The sequence below is a fragment of the Macaca thibetana genome, chromosome 9, assembly GCF_024542745.1.
Source record: "Macaca thibetana thibetana isolate TM-01 chromosome 9, ASM2454274v1, whole genome shotgun sequence".
NCBI classification, from domain to species: domain Eukaryota; kingdom Metazoa; phylum Chordata; class Mammalia; order Primates; family Cercopithecidae; genus Macaca; species Macaca thibetana.
Window position 1 is genome coordinate 47,112,021 of NC_065586.1, and position 18,386 is coordinate 47,130,406.

At 42.9% G+C, this 18,386-nt stretch overlaps 2 protein-coding genes across 8 annotated transcripts in view; one reads left to right on the forward strand and one right to left on the reverse strand.

Annotated features, from left to right (window-relative positions):
* The window catches only part of SNCG (synuclein gamma), a 389,209-nt gene that overhangs the window by 312,538 nt on the left and 58,285 nt on the right, over positions 1-18,386 (reverse strand). The gene's annotated exons all lie outside the window — the stretch shown is intronic.
* Positions 8,394-10,335, forward strand: LOC126962245 (60S ribosomal protein L7a-like). Its single transcript, XM_050803122.1, has 2 exons — positions 8,394-8,822; positions 9,556-10,335. The coding sequence occupies exons 1-2, from the start codon at positions 8,394-8,396 to the stop codon at positions 10,333-10,335; spliced, it is 1,209 nt and encodes a 402-aa protein (XP_050659079.1).

Below are 18,386 nucleotides of genomic sequence, written 5' to 3' on the forward strand. Positions count from 1 at the left end.
CCATGCCCCAGAGTGGCCTGTTCCTCCCTTTGCTGGAGGCTTCTTTTGAGAGGATCAGATGAGAGACAGGAATTGGGAAACAGAATGGCTGAGGAAAATATGAGGAAAGCTAAAAGAACAAACTTTTATGTGAAAATTTACTACTCCCGAGAGAGCCATGTGGATGTAAAAAAACCCCAGCCAGTATTTCACATGCTTTGGGAACACGCAGCAGAAATCCAGAGCTTGCTATAGGATTTTTAAAAAGAAATTCCTTAGCACCTTTGACATTTCCTTGTTTGCACACGGAGCACTCTAATTGGGGTACACAGAGAGAGGAACAGAGACCTATGGATTATATACCTTTCTGTCCTTTTGGTAACTTGTTGGAACAGCACTTTTCTTCCTCAAAATATTATAGCTGATCACAATCAAGTGTCTGAGTCATTCCCTACAAAGTGGGGCATTTGTCTGAGGGAGAGAGTCACCCACTTTGATTTATGACAGCCCAGGGCAGTTTCTGACCTTGCAGAGAGGAGAGGTGTAAAAGACAAATGAAGCAGGATGGAAATCTACAGGAAACATCAGAGATGTTCTTAGTGAAGACCTATTCTGGCATAGCGATGTGTCTCTGGGTCTGTTCTGTGACTGCCCTGCAACCCCTCGCTGATTTCAGCAGTGCATGAGTGGCACTGCAAGAGTCTGAATGAAAACCCTGCCTTCGGGCCAGATGCGGTGGTTCACATCTGTAATCCCAGCACTTTGGGAGGCTGAGGCGAGTGGATTGCCTGAGGTCAGGAATTCGAGACCAGCCTGACCAACATGGAAAAACCCTGTCTCTACTAAAAATATAAAAATCAGCCGGGTGTGGTAGTGGGCACCTCTAGTCCCAGCTACTTGGGAGGCCGAGGCCAGATAATCACTTGAACTTGGGCAGAGGTTGCAGTGAGCCAAGATCAAGTCACTGCACTCCAGCCTGGGTGACAGAGTGAGAAAGAAAAAGAAAGAAAGGAAGAAAGGAAAGAAAGGAAAGGAAAGAAAGGAAGAAAGAAAGGAAGAAGAAAGAAAGAAAGAAAGAAAGAAAGAAAGAAAGAAAGAAAGAAAGAAAGAAAGAAAGAAAGAAAGAAAGAAAATAAAGAAAATCCTGCATTCGAATTTGTGACTGTAGACATGTCAGCATTGCAGGCAAACTCCCCAAGCTGTAAAAACAGTGTAAATTCCATCTCCCATCAGGCCCAACACGATCAGGTCAACCTTGGCGGGCATCCCAGCCTTGCCAATATTTGCTACAGGGAACTGGGAAGTGACAAGGAACCACACAGCTCTGAGATTCAGTTTCCTCACCCATAGAATGGAGATACTAACACCTGCCTCTCAGGGCTTCCGAGTGGCCTCATAAGAAGGCATGCAGAGTACTCAGCTTATGCCTCACCCAGAATCCAGGCTCCAATCTTACAGTGGCTGCTGAAGCAGGAGAGGCAACATCTTGGTGCCCGTGGGGCTTCCATGTTTGTACAGCACATCCCCAAGATGATTACCTGGGAATTTAAAATGTTATGCCACCTGGATTATTAATGATAGCCTACCCCCAGAGACTCCAATTTAGTTGGCCTGTGGTATAGCCTAAACACTGGGATTTTTTTAAATGCTGTGTAACACAAAGTCACAGCCAGCCTTCAGCCACATACCTACATGGATCTAATGTGTTTCCCTCTCCCCTACCTCATTTGCTCCAGCTCCCCTGGCTCCCAGCTTCATCTCTGCTCTGGATGTTGCTGTTATTTTCTGACTGGGCCAGGGAGCAAACTCTCCCCTCTTCTATGACCTGCAGCCTGGGGGCCCAAGCTGGATTCAGGCCTCTGCCAGGACCTAAACCTCTGAAGAGTGTGGAGAAGCAGTGGTGATGAAGGATCCAGGCACCTGGTGCCCAGGGCAGACAGGCACAGGAGCTGAAGCTATGAGGTAGGAGGGGCCAGGAGGCCTGGTGTCTGTGGGTAGAATTCAGGGCAGTAACCTCTAGCTGAAATGTAGGTTTTCCCTCCATTACGAACAAGGGCAAAACCTCTGCAGTAGTCTTCCTGGGACTTTGTGACCAATGGGAATCATCACTTCTTCTATATGACAGCAGAGTTGTTGCAGATAACTTGCCATATTGGTTTTGTTCATCACTACCTCAAAATCACAGTCCTGCATAGACCTGCCACCAGATTCTGTGGTTGGTTCATTAAATGAAGAAGCACATAGTTTACCTGATTACAAGTTTATTGTTTAATATTTTGGTAACAACAGTTTAATGTCACTGGCTTACTTTGCAATCCTATGTATTTTGTCTTACACATTAAAAGCACTCCTAGGCCCAGCCCAGTGGCTCAGTCTTGTAATCTCAGCAACTTGGGAGGACAAGGTGGGCAGATCACCTAAGGTCAGGAGTGCAAAACCAGCCTAGCCAACATGGCAAAACCCTGTCTCTACTAAAAATACAAAAATTAGCCAGGCATGGTAGCGCATGCCTATAATCCCAGCTACCGGGGAGGCTGAGGCAGGAGAATCGCTGGAACCTGGGAGGCAGAGGTTGCAGTGAGCTGAGATTGTGCCATTGCACCCCAGCCTGGGCAGCAGAGCAAGACTCTAGTTAAAAAAAAAAAAAAAGCACTCCTGGGGTTGGGTACAGTGGATCACGCCTGCAATTCCAGCACTTTCAGAGGCTGAGGTGAGAAGATCACTTGAGGGCAGGAGTTTGAGACCAACCTGGGCAACATAGTGAGACCCCATCTCTACAGAAAATTGTCTGGGTGTAGCCGAGAGGTTGAGGCTACAGTGAATTGTGATCATGCCACTGCACTCAGCCTGGGTGACGGAACAAGATCTTGTCTCAATAAAAAGATGTTAAAATACAGTAAAATAAGAGCACCTCTGAAAAGGACTCCATATGCTGCACAGGACTCTAAAGGGGTTCCTGGCACAGAAAAAGTTAAGAGCAGTGAAGAAGATGAGGGGTGTTCAGAGCTATGATTAGGCAGCGACGGGGAGGGATGGAGTCCTCTGGGTCTCCCCAAGAACTGCCTGGGGGTCTTATGAGCTGTTCCTTCCTAGGCTTTGCCTGCACCAAGTCCCTGGCCCCTGCAGGCCTGGTTGTTTGCTCTGTCTGGGTCCCCCAAGTCAGCCTGAGTCTGAAAGAACTACCTGGTCCTCGAGGCCTCACTGTCCATTCAGAACCCTGAGCCCCGACACCTGGCTGCAACTCTGGCCTACCCATTTCCTTAGGTATACTGCAATTCCTCAAAGCTAGAAGAGCTGACCAACACTTTGTGAGGGCGGGGACTCCTTGGGAGACCAGGGGACCCCAGAGTGTGGCAGCTGCCCCCATAGCACAGCCTGAGTGGGCGAGTGACGTCTGGGGCAGCGTTTCACTGGAGGGACAGGAGCAGACTTTGCTGCAGGCCTGACTGGAAGCTTCTGGGCCTTCCTAGGAGGGTGGGGCAGAGAGCACGGCATGGGAAACAGAGACCAAGAGGCGGCTGCCAGGGTGCAGGGCGACTTCCAACGCTTGGGGCTGCCCCTACATTTGACACTGAGAGTGGAGGCCCAGAGCTAGGTCCCAATTCCAGCCCCAGAGTGCAGACCCTCTAGCCTGGCCCTGTCCTCTGCTCTTTTCACACCAAGAGGGCTGCGGTCCAGAAACTCCCCAGCAGGAGTCCCCACCAGGAGTCTCAGCCTCTTCCTAATCATCTAAAAGCCTCCTAGAATCCTAGTTCTGGTAGCAAAAACTTAACAGTTTCTCCCGGAGGACCAGAAGCCTACGATTTCACACCAGTGTGAAGAGCAGCTGCTCCTGCCCATGTGTCCCCGCCAAGGACTCTGTGTCCCCAGCAGGGGACAGGGGCGAATCACCACATGATGAGATTGATGCGTGAGAGCTCCTGTCAGAACAAGGGAGTTTCTGGGTTTGTTGTGGTTTTCATTTGTGATCTACTTGATGCAAGCACATTCTTTAAAAATGAAATAGCACTGAAAGCCAGTTTCCGGTCCCATCCCTCCTGCTTTCTTGTGTGAAAATAAATATAATTTAAAAGTTGTTGGAACCCAAAAAAACCCACTTTAAACCTTGAGAGAAATGTGAATGTGATCTTAGTCACATATGGTTCCAACTTCTGTTTCTCAGATTATAGATTAACTTGCTTTCTTATTTTTTTGTTCTGTACAATGACTAGAGATAATTAAATTATATCAGGGACAAAAGCCTCCTGCCTTCTTAATTAACGACTCTTGTTATAGATTAACTTCCCCTTTGTTGTCCTGCTTTGCCTAAACCAGATGACAGAAAACCCATGACTGTTACAGCCATTATATTAAAAATGCTAAATGTACACTTTCCAAAAAGGATGCAATGCCTATCATCAATCAAATTGCTGGAAGTATGTGCCAACTTCATATGAAAAATGTTGTAATCCTGCTAAAAACATCTCTGTCTCTGCATCTATAAATGAAACCCTAATTTCTCTACTTCAGAACACTGCCTCCATCTCTTCGCAGTTGATGTTTCTGAGTGGGCCATCCTCAAACTTTGTATTTGAATACACTCTCTTTAAATTAGACTCTGATCCTTTTGATTATTTTAAGTTGACATTTTGGCAACTGCAGATAGGACCTGAAGCAAGCCTCCTGCAATCCTCGTTGCTTTGCTGGCACTCGAAGGTTTGGTACCAGCATGAGCGGTTTTTACTCGTCTGACCTCATCAGAGCTGGCGGGGGTCTCTGGTAAGACTTCTCTCAGGTTTCATATCTTCCTGGTTCTGGCTGAGATTCAGACTTCATTCAAGCAACCCAGTTCCACACTCAGTAGAGCTAGAATTGAAGCTCAACTTTTGGCTTTGAGGTAGTCACTTTATTGTTATTTCTCCAGAGATTCTGTTACAAACTTCTGCAAGTTTGTAGTTTTACTTTCCCCTGAGGTTAAGATTTTGCCTGTTTCGCTTGCTAAAGTTTGCAACTTTTCTCTCATTCAAACTTTGGGGCTGGGTGCAGTGGCTCACACCTGTAATCCCAGCACTTTGGGAGGCTGAGGCGGTTGGATCACTTGTGGCCAGGAGTTCAAGACCAGCTTGGCCAACATGGTGAAACCCAATCTCCACTAAAAATACAAAACATTAGCTGAGCGTGGTGATGCATGTCTGTGGTCCCTGCTACTTGGGAGGCTGAGGTAAGAGAATTGCTTGAACCCAGTAGGTGGAGATTGCAGTGAGCTGACATTGCACCACTGCACTCCAGTCTGGGTGACAGAGTGAGATTCTGTCTCAAAAAAAAACTGGTTAAATAGAAAGCAGTTTCTTTTTAAAAAGAGAAAGTGAATGCTTGTGGCTTAAGCTAAATGTGAGGTTTTAAACTGGCCAGGTTTTGGAGCTTGGTTAAAATTGACATTTAGATTTTCTTTTCGAATGACCAAAAATTCATAAAAGGCTTTGTCTGAGGATGTGATATACTTGACCTGAGACAGTCCTAAATAACAGCCACTGTTCCTCCCACCTGAAAGGCACCTTAGGTAACTGAGGCCACACAGGAGTGTCACAGATCACAGCTTCTGCTGTGTAAGGTCCCTACAGGGAAACCCCAAGGAAGAACATGTGGGGAAATCTGATTAACCTGTTGGGCACACATGAAGGGTTGGTATCCCAGGGCCCTAAGCCCCCAGAAATGTCTGGGTTTCACTGAAACACATAAGAGGGTAGAAGTGACTCATGGGTGACACCTCGAGGAGTAATCCCTGTTAAGCAGAATACTAGATCCAAAACATCTTTTCCAGCTGGGCATGGTGGCTCACACCTGTAATCCCAGCACTTTGGGAGCCAAGGTGGGTGGAGCCCAACATGTGGAGTTCGAGACCAGCCTGGCCATCATGGTGAAACCCTGTCTCTGCTAAAAATACAAAAATTAGCCAGGTATGGTGGTAGGCACCTGTAATCCCAGCTACTTGGGAGGCTGAGGGAGGAGAATCGTTTCAACCTGGGATGCAGAAGTCGCAGTGAGCTGAGATAGTGCAACTGTACTCCAGCCTGGGTGACAGAGAGAGACTTCATCTCAAAATAAATATATAAATAAAATTTAAAAAATTAAAAAATTAAAAAAAACCCATCTTTCTCTTTGAGTCTTTGGTCACTTAAAAAGAAAATCCAAATTATGGTCCATCTTCCATCTAAAACTGAGTCCTCTTTAAGAAAGAATCCATCTTTAGAAACTCCAGCTGGATTTATGTACAATACTTATGGCACCACCTCCTGTCAATATTTGGAAAAATGGTCTTACTTGACCTAAGAAAATCCTAAGTTGCAATGGACAAAATGTAGTACCTTTGAAATGCCTAAACTAATTTAATTGTGCGCGCAACTAGAAAAAGCCAGCTATAAGATAAAACAAAATAATTGGGAGAGTTATTTTCAATGATACTTGGATGCTTCTAAAGAGGTTATAATAAAGTTATTTCTTTACAAGAGAATAAAAAGTTGTCTTAAAAAATTCTGAATTAAAGACTGCTGAAATTTATTCTCCTCCCTCAGCTCCTCTGTCTCTTTATTCTTTATTATCCTTTATTATCTCCTCCTTCTCTTTATCCTTTAGTACCTTGCCCAGATATACCTCCTCCTCCTCCTCCTTCTGCTCCATTTCTCAAACAGCCAGTGTCTGGTAGGCGAGAACTTACCCTAGTTTCTCAATCATGGTCAAAGGTAAAACTTAAAGACATAGTTCAGGAATTTCCTGATTCTCACCAGGACCAGGAAATTGGTTTTCTCAGGAAATTTAAATTAAATATTTGTGCTTATGACCCTGGCTCTACTTTGGGAAAAAAAATTATTTTAAATGGGGAATGAACACAAGCTTTTGTTGACACTGGAGCCACATTATCTATAATACACCTAACCTTATTACAAGATTCATTCCTTGGAGTAAACAAAAAATTCAAATGGTGGGTGTCACAAATACTCCTGTATTGGCTTATAAATCTCAGCCTGTAGCTTTTCAGCTATTTCACTTACAAGGGACTTATGTTTTCCTTTTGGTTGAATCAGCTCCCATCCATCTTATAGAAAAAGACTTAGAATTATATAATATATTTCTTGCCGGGCACGGTGGCTCAAGCCTGTAATCCCAGCACTTTGGGAGGCCGAGACGGGTGGATCACGAGGTCAGGAGATCGAGACCATCCTGGCTAACACGGTGAAACCCCGTCTCTACTAAAAATACAAAAACTTAGCCGGGCGAGGTGGCAGGTGCCTGTAGTCCCAGCTACTCGGGAGGCTGAGGCAGGAGAATGGCGTAAACCCGGGAGGCGGAGCTTGCAGTGAGCTGAGATCTGGCCACTGCACTCCAGCCTGGGTGACAGAGCGAGACTCCATCTCAAAAAAAAAAAAAGAATTATATAATACATTTCTTTCTCCCCAAAAAAGGAAAATGTATTTAGAATTAGATGATAAAACTGAGTTACTAGACATAACAAATTTTTCAAAATCTAATTTAATTGCAGTCTATATTGCCATAGAAGACACTGAATTATTGAGTAATGAAAATTACAAAACCTGCTAAAGGTAGCACCTGATCAATTATGGTTAAAGTCCTCTGCTGATATTAGAATAATCATCTTGGCTGCCCCAATCAAAGTTCAAATAGATCCTTCAAAACCCCTTTCAAACCTTAAGCAACACCCTTTATTTATTTCTTTTTAAAGTAGTTTTAATTCATCATATATGGATTGAGTGACTTTGTTAAGTTTAACAGATGTTTACGTAACTAAACTGTGAACTGTTCTGTTTCATTACCATGTTACGGTTTGTCTAAAATAAAATTTGTGTAGCTTTCTTACGAAATTTATTTATAAGGTTCTTGTTCCTAGAGTAGACAAACACTCCTTGGGTATGTTCAGGTTGGTTGAGCAAACTTCCCAAATTCACATACTCCAGACTTTTTTTTAAAACTTGTGTCTCTAGTTTTCCAATTATAGGAATAATAGATGGCCTTGTTTTTTTTACTAGATGTTCATGCCACTTAATTTCATTTTTAAATTTCATCTGTTTGGATCTCTAAAACAATATTAAGCAATGGTGGTGACAGTTGGTGTCTGTCTGTAGCTCCCGATTTTAATTGAAGTGGTTCTCCTTTTCCACCATTTGTAGAAATGTTTACCATTGATTTGAATACATCAAAATTATCGCTCTAAGGTTACCCCATTACACGCTCTGAAATCAATTCCCGAAATATTTAAACTGAAATGTTATTCCCTAAAGAGCACATAATTTTAAAAAAGTGATTGGGGGGCTAATGTTTACTGTGTGCAGTGTAAACATGAGGCTGGCCCTGCAGGGGTGTGTTTTCGGGATGGGTAATGGGTGGCAGGGTGCGCCTGTTTCTAAGGAGGGTTCTGGGGTATGGGGGACAGCGTTAAGCGCATCCTGGAGCCACAGGCTGGGGGACTGGCCGCCAGCCAGCGCTGGATGCGGCGAGGGCTGGGATGCACTCGGGCTCCAGGGTGCCGAACCTGGGGCGGGCTGACTTCGGCGATCCGCGCCTCCGCCCCTCGCCCGGGAGGCGGCGCTGGGGACCTTCAGCCCTCCAGCTGCCCCACGCCCCAACCAACGCGACCCTCCGGCCGCTGGGGCTGGCTGCTTAGACGCGGCGCAGGGGGAGAGGGCGGACGCTGGGCGTCCCCGAGGTCGCCCCGTGAGCTAAGACAGCCGAGCGCGGAGCCAGGCAAACGGCTCCGTGTATCCTCCGCGCCCTCCAGTCCGAGAGCGACCCTAGCTGGAGTGCCAGAACCGCTGCCTGGGCCTCACGGGAACCGCAGGGAGCTGCCGAGGGTCCCTCTGGCCAGAGCCCTGCATTTCTCTGACCCCACCTATCCCGGGACCTTGGAGTCTGCGGCTGCGGGCTAACAAGGAGGGCAGGTGCCTTAGAGAAGTGGTGGATCCCATTAGAGAGGCTTTGCTGCCGCAACCACAGCAATGGAAGCCCCCTGCAACCTCGCTGCGCCCATCCCGTCCCCTCTACTCGCCCACAAGTTCCAAAGCACCTTACTGTATCCAAGTTCTCAAAATAACCCTTCATCTAATGCAGTGTGAACATAAGCACAAACACACAAACAGTGACATGATCTCAGCTTACTGCAACCTCTGCCTTCTGGGTTCAAACGAACCTCCAACCTCAGCCTCTCAACTAGCTGGCACTACAAACAAGGGCTACCATGCCCAGCTAATTTTTGTATTTTTAGTAGAGATGGGGTTTCCCCTTGTTGCCCAGGCTGGTCTCGAACTCCTGGACTCAAAGGATCCACACACCACAAGAACCTTATAAACAACTAACTGAGAAGTTAATTGTAAATGCCATCTGCAGGGTTAAATACATGCAAACCTTGGAGAAATTTTAGGAAAAAAGAAAGAAAGAAAAGAAAGAAAGAAAGAAAGAAAGAAAGAAAGAAAGAAAGAAAGAAAGAAAGAAAGAAAGAACGAACAAGCAGAGGCCCATGTCTTGCCAGACACAAATAAAATAAGTACCATAAAATTACTGTAATAGTCTCCCCTCCCACTGCCCAAGATATCGAAAGGAAAGAAGGCCAAGGGGAAGAAGGTGGCTCCGGCCCCTGCTGTCATGAAGAAGCAGGAGGCCAACAAAGTGGTGAATCCCCCATTTGAGAAAAGGCCTAAGAATTTTGGCATTGGACAGGACATCCAGCCCCAAAGAGACCTCACCCGCTTTGTGAAATGGCCCCGCTATATTAGGTTGCAGAGGCAGAGAGTCATCCTCTATAAGCAGCTGAAAGTGCCTTCTGCGATTAACCAGTTCACCCAGGCCCTGAATCGCCAAACAGCTACTCACAAGTACAGACCAGAGACAAAGCAAGAGAAGAAGCAGAGGCTGTTGGCCCCGGCCCAGAAGAAAACTGCTGGCAAAGGGGAAGTCCCCATTAAGAGACCATCTGTCCTTCAAGCAGGAGTTAACATCATCATCACCTTGGTGGAGAATAAGAAAGCTCAGCCAATGGTGATTGCACACGACATGGATCCCATTGAGCTGGTTGTCTTCTTGCCTGCCCTGTGTCGTAAAATGGGGGTCCCTTACTGCATCAAGGGGAAGGCAAGACTGGGCCATCTAGTCTACAGGAAGACCTGCGCCACTGTCGCCTTCACACAGGTGAACTCGGAAGGCAAAGGCGCTTTGGCTAAGCTGGTGGAAGGTATCAGGACCAATTACAATGACAGATACGATGAGATCTGCTGTCACTGGGGCGGCAATGTCCTAGGTCCCAAGTCTGTGGTTCGTATCGCCAAGCTCAAGAAGGCAAAGGCTAAAGAACTTGCCACTAAACTGAGTTAAATGTACACTGTTGAGTTTTCTGTACATAAAAATAATTAAAATAATACAAATTTTCCTTCAAGAAATTTACTGTAGTAAAACATTGTGAGACTAGCAGAAGGATAAATAAACAGATTAAGGGAATAGAACGAACAGACACCAGAAACAAATCAGCACATCTAGTCACCTAAATATGACAGAGCTACACTTTTAAACTGTGAATAAAGGATTGATTATTCAATAAATGTTGTTAAACATTTAAAGAACTGATTTTGATCAGTAACTGAGGTTACTCCTCAGACTCTGCAGTGCTGGGGGTCTGGAATTATGTAGGTGAGAGTGGGGTGAGGTGTGGCTACAACTCCAGCAGAAAGAGGCCAACAGGCTGGGATGAAGAATCAGTCCAGAATCAGGGCTTCCAGAGCAGCTGAAATTGAGGAGGGAGGAGGAATTCCAGAAAGAAGAGACCAACAGAGGGAGAACCCCCAAATCTGTATATAACCCCTCTCAAGTTCTTGGCTGACTCCTAAGCTGCACTGGTACAGGCCAAGACTCCAAGGAATCCAGAGGAAAGCAAGCACTGACCAGAGATTTCAACAGCTGCCCTGTGCTAGAGAAACAGTGCAGAGCTCAGATCCCATCAAGTAATATTAACTTCATGTTTGTCATACACAATCAAAAATATTTTTTCCTGGCTTGTCATTTAAATTTTAACTTTGCTTATTGCATTTTTTCCCATAAACAAGATTGACAGTTTTATGCACACAAACTTGTCAATATTTTTCAGTGTGGCTTTGTTTTGCTGAAATGCTTGGGCAGTCTATAAAATTATGAAAATATACTCTATAATTTCTTGATTGGTAGGTTTGGTTTTGTTTATATTATTGTTTTTGTTATTTTGTTATGGCTGATTTTTTAAAACTATTAAATCTTTGCTCTAAGCTAATATCCGAGATTTTGACGAAAGTGATATCTCTTATAAAAATAGATCAGAATTAGCTCTTTAAGTGTTTAACAACATTTATTGAATGATCGATTCACATTAGATGATCTTGGGAGGTGGGCGTGGGGGTAAGGAACATGGTTGTCAAAGGATGCAAAGTTTCAGTTAGACAGGCGGAAGCAGTTCAAGAGATCTGTTTACAACATGGAGACTATAGTTAGTCACAAAGTACGGTATTATATTCTTGAAAATCACTAAGAGAATAGATTCTAGGTGTTCTCACCACAAAGATGATAAGTATATGAGGTAATATAAATGTTTATTAGCTCAATTTAGCCATTTTACAATGTATACCTATTTCTTTTCTTTAATCTCCTACAGAAACGATCTGTACATATTCCAAATATCATGTTATATGTGATAAATACATATAATTTTTGTCAATTTTTAATATTTATTTATTTATTTTGAGGCAGTGTCTTGCTCTGTTGCCCAGGTTGGAGTATAGTGGTGTGATCTCAGCTCACTGCAACCTTCGCCTCCCGGGTTCAAGTGATTCTCCTGCCTCAGTCTCCCAAGCAGCTGGAACTACAGGTGTGCCCCACTGCACCCATTTAATTTTTGTATTTTTAGTAGTGACAGGGTTTCACTATATTGGCCAGGCTGGTCTTGAACTTCTGATGCCATGATCCACCCGCCTTGGCCTCCCAAACTGCTGGGATTACAGGCATGAGCCACCACACCCGGCCACGCCCAGCTAATTTTTATATTTTTTTTGTAAAGATGAGGTTTCATCATGTTGCCCAGGCTGGTTTTGAACTCCTGGCTCCAAGTAATCCACCCACCTCAGCTTCTGAAAGGGCTGGGACTACAGGCATGAGCCACTGTGCTTGGCCAAAATACTTAATTACTTTTTAAAAAGGAGGCCGGGCGCGGTGGCTCAAGCCTGTAATCCCAGCACTTTGGGAGGCCGAGACGGGCGGATCACGAGGTCAGGAGATCGAGAGACGATCCCGGCTAACACGGTGAAACCCCGTCTCTACTAAAAAAATACAAAAAAATAGCCGGGCGAGGTGGCGGGTGCCTGTAGTCCCAGCTACTCGGGAGGCTGAGGCAGGAGAATGGCGTAAACCCGGGAGGCGGAGCTTGCAGTGAGCTGAGATCCGGCCACTGCACTCCAGCCTGGGTGACAGAGCACGACTCCGTCTCAAAAAAAAAAAAAAAAATAAAAAATAAAAATAAAAATAAATAAATAAATAAAGGAAAAGCTTGGTAAACACTCTGGCTTTCCATTAAAACCCCAGAAAGGACACACCTCAGAGTAATGGCTACTTCCCAGGACTGAGGACTATGCCTGAGGACTAAAGGCAAAATTGAAATATGTCTGCTCTGAAAAGTCTCAAATCAAGTTTCCATAGGATCAAAATGATGTGCTTGTGATTAAACTTCCTCCAAGAACAACAAAAAAATTCTTAAGTGGAAGATAGCAGAATTCAAAGTCTCTAAAACGTGTCAACCACAATATTTAGAAGGCAATAAAAGCTTGCTAGTGATGATAAAAAGCAGAAAAATGTGACCTTCAATATAGAGGGAGATTGTCACTAGAAGCAGACCAACAAATGACACAGTGTTGAAACTGGCCCATAAGAATTGTAAAGTATTATAAATATATTAAAGAATGTATGGGAAAAGATAAATATAAAAAAGAAAAAGACAGGAATTTCAGGAGTGAGATGGAAACTAAGGATAGATACAGAAACTAAAAAAGGAACCAAATCCCAAAATAAACATATACAATACCTGAGATCAAAAATGTATTGAAAGAGCTTAAAAGTAGATTGGACCTGCAGAAGAAAGAATGAACTTGAAGGCAGTCAATAAAAATTATCTAAACTGAAGAACAAAGAATAGAGATTAATAAAGAATCAAGAACAAAGAATTGAACAGAGGCCGGGTTTGGTGGCTCACACCTGTAATCCCAGCGCTTTGGGAGGCTGAGCTGGGCGGATCACCTGAGGTCAGGAGTTCGAGACCAGCCTGGCCAACATGCTGAAACCCCTTCTCTACTGAAAATACAATAATTAGCTGGCCATGGTGGCATACGCCTATAATCCCAGCTACTCAGGAGGCTGAGGCAGGAGAATTGCTTGAGCCCGGGAGATGGAGGTTGCAGTGAGCTGAGGTCATGCCACTGCACTCCAGCCTGGACTCTGCCTCAAAAAAAAAAAAAAAGGAAAAAAAGAAAATTGAACAGAATCTCAATGACTTGTGGGACACTGTAAAGCCATCTAAAATACCTATAATTGGAGCCCCAGAAAGAAAGGATTAGACAAGGAGGTAGGGGGAGAAAATTATTTGAATAATTTCAACATGAAATTATTCATTATTTGAAGGAAAAGAATGAGGGAGAGTAAGTGGGAATATCCTGTCATAAGATTCTAACATTATAATTGAAATGGTATAATACTAGTTCAAAGTAGACTTGATATGCCAGTCACAGTGGCTCACACCTGTAATCCCAGCACTTTGGAGGTCAAGTTGGACAGATCACTAGAGGTCAGGAGTTCAAGACAAACCTGGCCAACATGGGGAAACCCCATCTTTACTAAAAATACAAAAATTAGCTGGGTGTGGTGGTGTACAACTATAGACCCAGCTACTCATGAGGCTGAGGCACGAGAATCACTTGAACCCAGGAGGCGGAGGTTGCAGTGAGCGGTGATCGCACATACCATTGCACTCCAGCCTGGGCAAAAGAGTGAGGCTCTGTCTCAAAAAAGGAAAGAAAGAAAGAAAAGAAAAAGTAGACTTGATAAATTAAGTTTACATATTGTAATCTTTAGAGAAACTGCTACAAATACAGTAGAAAGAGCTATAGATAAAATACCAATAAAGGAGACAAAATGCGGTAGTAAAAAAATAATGCCCTATTGACCAAAAAGAAACCAAGAGAGATGATACAAAGAACAAGTAGCACAAATAAACAAATAGCAAGATTGTGTTCTTAAACCCAGCCACATAAAAATTACATTAAGTGAAAAACAAATTAAATAAAAGGAATAAATTGTGAAACAGTATAATAGAACAAAACATTACTATCTGTTATTTACAGAAGATACAAGTTGAAAACAAAATGGATAAGCTCTACCCTAAAACCACTAAACATAAAAAAAGAAAACTGGCATGCCTATACCATTAATATTATCAAAGAGATCTTAAGATAAGTATATTACCATAGATAAAGAGGGACATTTCATAATGACAAAAGGGTTAATTAATCAAGATAACATGAGAATCCTAAATGTGTATGTACATAATAACAAAGCTTCATGTTCTATGAAAAAAATTTTTTAAATTAAAATTAAAAAATTGGATTTGGCTGTTCCATGAAAAAAAATTTTTTAAAATTTAAGGTTCAAAACACATTAATTGACAAAAATAGGACAGAAATAAAAGAGTAAATAAATAAATCCTCAGAGTTGGAGATTTCTGACTCCCAACAATGAGGCTCTTTCAAGAATATGAAAACAGAGAGGGTTGAAGAGTTGGGACTAGTTATTCAATGTACCTCAGTGGAAGTGAGAAGTACAGTTTTCAGCTTCAGTTATAAGGGGTGAGATGAGGCTAAGTAAAGAAGATCTGTGGCAAGGTTGGAGGCCACAGTATCAGAATCAGTGAATAATTTGGTATGAGGTGGGATAGGACAGGTGGTCCAGGATGAATGCTGGCCTCAGCAAGGGTATGGGAGTCACCTTTACACAATGCCAGATGGGAGAGTTGCAAAAACCAGAGGTCCCTGAGTAGCATCCTTTGCCCATAGAAATGGGTAGTTCCTGGTAGTTCCACAAGTGCATGCTGGACAGAACTGCTTACTCCGTGTAGGGAGATAATCTAGGTATAGAAGGAAAAGTTCAATTACCTCTTCACTTTGGTTTTTCCAAACTATTCTCTGTGGGACTCTGCTTCAGAAGTGTGGGAAATGCCAGATACCATTTCCATCTCTCAGAGAGTTACAATGCACAGTGGCATAAAGGCTATTGGATGCCTGTTGGAAATGTATCTGTTTTTTTTTTTTCTTTTCTGTTTATGAGCATATGAGGTAATACAAATGTTAATTAGCTCAATTCAGCAATTCCACAATGTATACATATTTCTTTTTTAAAATCTTCTATGGAAAGGATGTATACTTATTCCAATATCATGTTACACCTGATAAATATATATAATTTTTTGTCAATTTTCTGTCAACAATTACAGAAGTAGCACATAGATTATGGTAGAACCAGGATGCTGGACACGTGACCTCAGCTTGATCAATCAGATTTTTTTTTTTTCTGAATCTTTGAAAATTGAGCTAATATTGCAAGAACACTAGGATAAGTCAGAAGCCGTTCAGCACATGGCCAGATGCAGTGGCTCATGCCTGTAATCCCAGCTCTTGGGGAAGCTGAGGTGAATGGATCACCTGAGGTAAGGAGTTCAATACCAGCCTGGCCAACATAGTGAAACCCTGTCCCTACTGAAAATACAAACGTTAGCCGGGTGTGGTGGTACGTGCCTGTAATCTCAGCAACTCTGGAGACTGAGGTACAAGAATCACTTCAACTGGTTAAACCCAGGAGGCGGAAGTTGCAGTGAGCCAAGATTGCGCCACTGCACTGTAGCCTGGGGGACAGAGTGAGACTGTTTCAAAAAAAAAGAAGCCTTTCAGCACAGCCAGGGTAGCTGATGAGCAGAGGACATTTGCTACATTTCCTCTTTCCTTCTTCTTTATAGCTGTTTTGGTCACTTCTATTTACAAGCCCATCTATTTTGAAAGCATATTCAAAATAGATTATTCCTCCAATTCATAAATATACTTTGCTTCAGTTATCCAGAATCGGCTGGGGTTTTTTGTTTGTTTGTTTGTTTATTTTGTATCCCAGAATCTCAAATGACATAGAAAGTGGTACAAAAGAATAGGCTGAGGGCTAAAACCCCAAGAGAAGAGAAGGTGTTTGGCAATCATGCAGCCATGAAAATAGGACAGTGAAATTCTCATTCATATTCCAGAGCGGGAATCTAGTAGCCTTTTGTATCTAATTACAAAAGAGTTAAGTTCCCTGATGTACCTTCAGAGCAGCGAAAAAGTTAAAAGTAAATAAAAAAGAGTTAAGGTCTTGCTTCTAGTGAAATAAAATTAAGTGTCCAGTTGAGGCCAAGATTCTAGGAGAACACATATCATCTGCCATAGATTATTATGAGAGATATGAGGAATATAAACAACCCAGCATAGCGTCATTTCTTCCAAATGTATAACTTAGAACATAACGACAAAATCAGTTCCCTAAATTCTTATCTGAAAGCATGAAGCAAAACTGAAGACTATTGTTTGATCCTGATGAATGATCTTTTAAATTGTGATAAAATATACATGGCATAAAATGTATTGTTTTAACATTTTTAAGTGTACAACTCAGTGGCATTAAGTGTATTAACACTGTTTTGCAACTATCACCACTAACCACCTCTAGAATTTTTAAAAATTGAAACTCTGCACCCATTAAACAATAACTCCTTATTCTCCCTTCACAACAGCCACTGGTACCCACATTCTACTTTCTGAATCTATGACTGCCTATTCTAGGTACCTCACATAAGTGAAATGATACAATATTTGCCTTTTGTCTTCAGTGTTTTTCTATAGGTTTTCTATTTCTTGTATTATTTGTCTGTTTGACTATTATTTCCTTCCTTCTGACAGCTTTGGGTTTAATTTGTGCTTTTTCTAGTCCCTTAAGGTATAAAGTTAGGTTGTTGATTTGAGATCTTTCTCTTTTTAAAGTAATCATTTATAGCTATAAATTTCCCTCTTAGGCCAGGCACGGTGCCTCACACCTGTAATCTCAGCACTTCGGGAGACTGAGGCGGGCAGATTGCCTGAGCTCAGTAGTTCGCGACCAGCCTGGGGAACATGGTGAAACCCCGTCTCTACTAAAATACAACAAATTAGCCAGGCGTGGTGGCAGGCACCTGTAGTCCCAGCTACTTGGGAGGCTGAGGCAGGAGAACCACTTGAACCTGGGAGGTGGAGCTTGCAGTGAGCCGAGATCGCACCACTGCATTTCAGCCTGGGTGACAGAGCTAGACTCCGTCTCAAACAAAACAAAACCAAAAAACAAAAAAAACCCCCAAAATTTCCCCTCTTAGGAGTGCTCCTATAAGTCCTGTAAGTTTTGGCATGCTGCTTTTTTTTTTTTTTTTTTTTTTTTTTTGAAACAGATTCTTACCTGTCACCCAGGCTGGAGTGCTGTGGCATGATCTTGGCTTACTACAACCTCTGTCTCCTGGGCTCAAGTCATCCTCCCACCAATTCATGCCAAGTAGCTAAGACCGCAGGCATGCACCACCACGCCTGGCTAATTTGTTGTGTTTTTGGTAGAGATGGATTTTCACTATATTGCCCGGGCTGGTTTCAAACTCTCATTAACTCAAGTGATCTGCCTGCCTCGACCTCCCAAAGTGCTGGGATTACAGACATGAGCCACCGCACCCAGCCTGGCATGCTGCATTTTTGTTTTCATTTGTCTCAAGATATTTTGTATTTTCCTTTGTGTTTTCTTTTTTGACCTGTTGGTTATGTAAGATTATGTTGTTTAATTTTCATGTATTTGTGATTGTTCCAGCTTTTCTTCTGTTATTGATTTCTAGTTTAATTCTATTGTGATAAAAAATATAGTTTGTGTAATTTCAATCTATTAAAATTTATTAAGACTAGTTTTATGACCTATAATGTGATCTCTCTTAGAGAATGCTCCATGTGCTCTTGAGAAAAATGTTATATTATCTTATACATGTCTGTTAGGTTCAGTTGGTTTATAGTGTTTGTTTTAGTCTATTTAGACTGTTATAACAAAATATAATAAACAGGGTGTCTTATAAACAATGCAAACTTATTTCTCACAGTTCTGGAGGCTGGGAAGTCCGAGATGAAGGCATCACTAAATTTGGCATCTGGTGAGGGACTGCTTCCTTGTAGACAGCCATATTTTCACTGTTACCTCATGTGGTTGGAGGGCTGAGGGATCTCTCTGGGGTCTCTTTTGTAAGGGCACTGTTCTCATTCATGAGGAATCTGCTGTCATAACCT